Source organism: Hoplias malabaricus, chromosome 2 (genome assembly GCF_029633855.1).
Source record: "Hoplias malabaricus isolate fHopMal1 chromosome 2, fHopMal1.hap1, whole genome shotgun sequence".
NCBI classification, from domain to species: domain Eukaryota; kingdom Metazoa; phylum Chordata; class Actinopteri; order Characiformes; family Erythrinidae; genus Hoplias; species Hoplias malabaricus.
The window spans coordinates 2,380,216-2,386,253 of record NC_089801.1 but is presented as its reverse complement, the minus strand read 5'-3'; the positions used below and the strand labels follow the sequence as shown (position 1 = coordinate 2,386,253).

The window sequence follows — 6,038 nt, the reverse complement described above, 5'->3', positions numbered from 1 at the left end:
GTTCTCCTTTATGATGGATGTTTTTTAATTGTAGTTTTTAGACAAAGTTTAGAAATGTTATTTTAAAGTTTGATTCAACCAGAAAAAATCCTTGCTACATTTCAGGAAATAACTTTAAATTTCGTTAAGTTTTATTTTATAGTTTTAAACTGCAAATACTTTTTATTTCTATTAGCAGTTGTTAAAAGTTAAAAGTCAGTCCTGTGTTGTATGACCTTGCCTTTCCTTTCTGTTTTCATACTCTGCATTAATGTGATGTTTTCAATGTCTCAGTGTGTGTAGATGAAGAGAGTTGCATTTGTTATGTTCTTTCATACTGAGAACTTCATTTTTGTCAAGATTAAAGTAAAATGTATTTTTTCTGATGAAGAAACTGTGAAATATGCTTGGAATGTTCACAACAAATAAACTACAACTCAGCTATATTTTATCTACAAAAGAGGACACATTTTAAAGTAATTAAAAATACAATTTAGTTAATAGTTTAATGCAAGTTTTAGAGTGTGTTATTACCTATTACACAAACAGTAATGATCAATGGCATAAATTGAATCTCATGGAAAGAAATATAAAAGGAGCACCCTACTGGGAGATATTACATAAGAATTTAAACTAATTGGACAAGAAACCAGCTCGAAAAAATTAATCACGGAAAAGGTTTTATCAAGAAAACAACCCCAAACAACTTAACAGTGATTTATAAAAGGGGAAGATACTTGAATGTGTGAGAAAATATTTTAATTTTTTTTTTTCTTTAAATAATCTATGCTCAGTGACATATAATAAAGCATTTTAAGTGACAAAAAATAAGTTTGTCCTTTACTGTATTTACAACATATATATTTGGGGACTTTATTGCTTGTTGCATCTCAAATGCACCTGTGGCCAACTGGAATGCAAAAATTGTACGCAACCTGGACTAGTCAGCTGACGGGGTTGGACTCATTTAGAGCATGACAGCACCTGGCAAACAGAGCCTTATCTTAATCCCACACACAATTATAAAAACTTTAGAGTAACTTCAAGAGATTGTGTTTACAATGTTGCAATAAGTCAGGCCTCGGAAGGATTATTTAAGGAGGGGAAAAGCATCGAGTTTACCTCCAAAGACACACAGAAAGAAAGAAGAAACGAGAAGGATTTAAAGGTAGGGCTAAATAACTTCAGGTAAAAACATTTAATTGCAATTAATTTTACCAAAGAAATTACTTTAAATGACAGCAGCAGGTATTATTTGTACTTCATAATGTGCAGGAAAAATCATTGGAGAAAATCAATGACTATCACTGACAAGCTGTGGTTTTGATAGAAAAACATTTCATCTGTCAGCCCTACTCTCAGGCTGAAACCATGAACTACCTGCTGGGGGTCGCTCTCGTGGGGATTTTGGCAGGAACCTGTTTGGCGGTGAAACCTCTTCCCTGCAGTAAGTAATGAACAAGATAAACATTTTATTATACTCTCTTTTCTTCTGTAATGTGTAAGTAATAGATGTATATTTAATTTTCAGTCATAAATGAGATGATATTCTCACAGAAGGGTGGACACAAACATCTGTGGATGTGAAGCGAGAGTGGAGCTTGATGTTCTCTCTCAAACATGAAGCTTTAGACCTGTTTAATTGATGGGACCGTTTTGGGGAGACATTAGTTTGCACCACTTTGAATCATTTAATTATTTTTTAAATCCATATGCAGGTGGATTATTTTTTGTCTAATCTACAGTAATATCTCATAAATAAGAGGATTCCCTCCGGTTTTCTATTTACTTCCTTGTAAATGTTTGCCTTAATGTGAGCTTCTGCCAAGACAAACTATTTTTATGGAGTCTTACTTCCCAATAAAAAACAGCGCTTACCTACAATAAGCCAAATAAAATGGTTACGTTTAACATTATATTACAGATAGTAAGCAACTACTGGTTTTTTTATCTGATCCGAGTGCAGTGTGGTGTGTGTGGGGGAATGTAGCTGAGTTCAGCCACTTTAAAAGAATCCTTAACAAATTCTATTGCAGGTGTAAATCTGTGGTCAGTGTAGTATTTTTTTTTATGATCAATGTTTGTTATTTCACAGAGTCTCCTCCAGAAGTCGAGGGAAGTTTCATGGCGGTGGGTAGATCTCCTCACATCTTGCCAAAAGGATCAATATAAGTCAGAATTATTTGTACAGTGCTGTTATTTCGTAATTTTCAGTATCAGAGGAAAAAGCAGAATAACACATTTGACGTACATTTGCTCAGAATTTAATACAGCAGGGGATTTCAGAAACTCCTGATATTTTCAGCATTCTCTCCTGAGCGCATAGTACTCTAACGACTTAACAATAAAAATAACAAAAAGGTGGTCTCTGACATTTGTCCAGTTATGTAGATCAGCATTGTTTGTTTATAGATCACTATAATTAATCTCTCTGTCTCTCTCCCAGACAACTCCTAGTGGTGAGTTCTTAGCACTGGGGAAGTACTTCTATGATGCAAATGGTCAGCGCGTCCGCTTGGAAACCACTGGACGATACAAGAATGACTCCTTTAAATCAGATCTTCTCTTCCTTTATAAAGAGGTAAAATGCTTTGTGTGTTCTGGGAAACTGTAGAGGAACCTGATTTCTTATTTCACTTCCCCTTTTTAACCTTTAAGATTGATAAACCCTGTTTGACCAAACTTGGCAGACACATTCTCATTAGGGTTTTCTTCTGTTAAGGGTTTACATCAGGTGCTTGTTCCTCTTTACTACAGCACCAGCTTCTACTCTTCTGGGAAGGCTTTGCTCTAAATTTCCGTACATTGTTCTGAGGATCTGATGGCATTCAGTCACATAAACATTAGTGAGGACAGGTACTGATGCTGGATGATTAGTTACAGATCCAAATTACCCCAAATTTATTGAATGGAATTATATTAGTTTTCCACTGCTCCAAAGCCCAATGTTGGGGCGTTGTACTGCTTTAGCTGACATTTGGCATTGAGCAAGACCTTAGGCTTATGTTCAGCTGCTATAGAATTTAACACGAGATGCTTTTCTGTGAAGTCTATGGTGCAGTCTGTGTCCACAATGTGTAAACTTTAAAGCAGCAGAAATCACAAATTCCGTAAATATACAGATAATTCTTCTACACATGAATCCCCTCACTCATTCTCTGTGTGTTTCCTTCTCAGCATGTGATGTATGTGATCAATTCTGAAAATGAGAGCTGCGTTAAGAAAGAACTAAAGGCCACCTTCCACCCCATGGAGATCCCTGAGAATGCCACTCTTCTGGGGCAGGTGACTCTGGGGAGTCTCTTAGAGCCAGAAGAGAGTCTGGTGGTGAACACCTGGACTGGGGAAATACCTAAAACCCAGGGTACACACACACACACACACACGGGGACAGCATTAGAGAAGCAATAAGTGATTTCCCCAATGTTTATTGTTCATAGCATAATTTAAACTTGGCCACTTTCATACTGAGCATAAACTGGTTCATTCAGAGACTACAAAGCATGAGAGTTACATATAAATAAAAATATTTGCTATGTTTTTGGGGTAAAAATCTCTGACAAACCCAAAGCCATTTTCACCTTAAGTCTTCCTAGCTGGGCAAAAATTTGTATCTCCTATACATTTCTTTTAATTTTTGCATAATTAAAGGCAAAATGAAGAACCAAATCTCCTTTACATTGTGCAACAATTTCAAGACAATTGTATTGTACCAAATAAAATGATTTACTTATAACGCTACATTCTGAAGATGATCATTTGTTCTGAGAGCAACCTTATCCTTAAGTAAAAGTCTTAAACAAACATATTTACCTCTTCTTCTAGCTAAATACTCCCTGACATTTACTGACTCTGGCTGTCTCCCCGTCTCCACTTACTACTACTCACCGAAGACTGGCTGGGTAGCGACCAGGTAATAATCTGTCACAAATAAAGAGATATTTTATAGTTATTCAGATGTATACTGAATTAATTTGTTAGTTTGTTTGCAATATTCGCCTGTTTTTTTTCAGCTTTTCCAACATCAGTAGGGAAAACTATTAAAATATCACATGACCTTAAATGAGAAATATGAAGAGAAACAAATAAAATACTAGAAAGCTTGTAATAGGTTGTTTTTTAATGATGTTGGCCCTGACAAAAATGTATGTTGTTAAAAATACATTTTTAGCTGAAAGTAAAGTTTAATTCATAAAATCAGTTTTTCAGTAAAATATGATTCTCTTCAGAATTTGGTTTCAGTCCAACAGTTGTTCATCACAGCACTGTGAAGAAAGTAACATGCAATTTGTTTTGTGTGCTTCCCCCTAACCACAGCTTCAGAATAACAATGTAAACAGCAAAGTCCAGTGGTTACCACCATTTTTGTGCAGTGTCCCACTTTTGTAGATTTATTTGAGATCCCACACAAAGTTCACGTATCAGCCAGAAACGAGTGTCTATGCGCATGAACTTGCACGTGGGCCTTGTTCAAACTATACCCCTGCCGCCCACTCCCACAGTGTTTACAGTGCTCAAACATGCCTCATGCGTTTTCTTTGCTCCACTCCCCTGCACACACACTGGTGTAGTCCATGATGTCACACATTAAACTAATACCTACCTTATATTGCATATTGACAGATTCAAACTGAGCTGTGCGTAAAGCAACAACCAGCGAATACTAGACACAGTACAAAGGAAAAACAAATGGAAAATGCTCAAGACACTGTTGAGGTCTTCTGTAAATTGTTGCTTTACTCTTATCTGAGAAATATTTTGCTTTTATTGCAGCTCGTTTCCGAACGAGTCCCTGGATCTGTTTACAGATAACTTGTGTCCTCCACTTACACCATTTACTGCATACACTTCATAATTCAAACTAGGAATCATCCCCTCTGGTAGTCTGTGATTCTACCTCAGTTAAATCTTACCTTATTCATGCAAATACTGCACTGTGTGTCCAGTTGTGTTTACCTGACTCCCAAATGTATCTTTCTTAGACTCCCGATGCATTGACTGAGTGCGGGGAGTCAATATTTTTTTAAAGGCATATGTGTACTACTTGGGTGTAAGGAAAGATCTGGGTTGCAGCCTGAAATATTTATATTTATATTTCACAGATTAAAAAGTGTTAAAACAAGTTAAAATTTTATATGATCAAATTCACACTCTATTTTCTGTGTTTTGCAGCATCTTTAACAACATTGTGGGGATAACAGACCCTGGTCCTTTAACTCCTCCTTCATTCTGTACCAGCGCTACAATGGAGATGGAGAATTCAGATTTCTTCAGCATCTTCTTCTGAAATACAAAACACCAGGACTTTAAATAACACAGCTATTTGTATTAAACTCATTAATCAATGCTGTAAAACTAATCCGGATCAGTCTAAAGACATTTGGAATTATTAAAAAGTTTATCAAAATTGTTTTTATCCCATTTGTCCTACCAATCATCATTTGTCCCCAGTTCCACCCTGTTAGTTAGGACTGCCCACTCACACATAATGCCTCCAATCTGAGAGGGTGAAGGCAAGTACATGCTTTCTCCAAGACACGTGAAATCAGACACTGACTTGTGTTGAGCTGCTGCCGACCTGCACCCTGCTAATCCACAAAGAGATGCCAATTATTCTCTTTTGGACTCCCAGCCCTACAGGGCTGGGGATTGAACCACGTTTCTTAGACCACTGCGCCACTTCAACAGATTTAAATTTAAATGTATTTACATCATAACACATTACGCTGCTGTTTTTGACCCATCTCCATTTCTTTATCTCTAAACACACGAAAACTTCAAAAAGAAATCTTTGAACTGACTGGTTTGTTTGAATACATATCACACCCTAGTGTTTGGTGTCTGACTGCGTTGGTTACTGAGCTGTTTTTAGTATTTCTTTTCCTGACAGGGTGGGGATGCTTCTGTATCTCAGTGTAGCTTTTAAATAAAGTTAATTAATATGGAACACTGATGTTGCCTTTATGGTACTCATGTTAAAAATTTCTATTTTTAATACATATTTAGATACATTATTGATAATTACAATGCAGAGAATGAAAACCTTTATTTTGTTTGTG

At 36.2% G+C, this 6,038-nt stretch overlaps 1 protein-coding gene across 1 annotated transcript; it reads left to right on the top strand.

Moving 5' to 3' along the window:
- The first annotated feature begins 958 nt into the window (after nt 1-958).
- Nucleotides 959-5,888, top strand: LOC136687266 (ependymin-like). The gene is made up of 7 exons (XM_066661603.1): nt 959-1,147; nt 1,330-1,426; nt 2,075-2,109; nt 2,426-2,560; nt 3,157-3,343; nt 3,805-3,892; nt 5,152-5,888. Exons 2-7 carry the CDS (start codon nt 1,351-1,353, stop codon nt 5,264-5,266), a joined length of 636 nt encoding a protein of 211 aa, XP_066517700.1. The 5' UTR covers nt 959-1,147; nt 1,330-1,350; the 3' UTR covers nt 5,267-5,888.
- Nucleotides 5,889-6,038: the final 150 nt, after the last annotated feature.

Coding starts and splice junctions, on each gene's coding strand:
- LOC136687266 (XM_066661603.1), top strand. CDS start 1,351: ATGAACTACCTGCTGGGGGTCGCTCTCGTGGGGATTTTGGCAGGAACC. Junction 2,561..3,156: donor TTCTCTTCCTTTATAAAGAG/GTAAAATGCTTT, acceptor TTTCCTTCTCAG/CATGTGATGTATGTGATCAA. Junction 3,893..5,151: donor ACTGGCTGGGTAGCGACCAG/GTAATAATCTGT, acceptor TGTGTTTTGCAG/CATCTTTAACAACATTGTGG.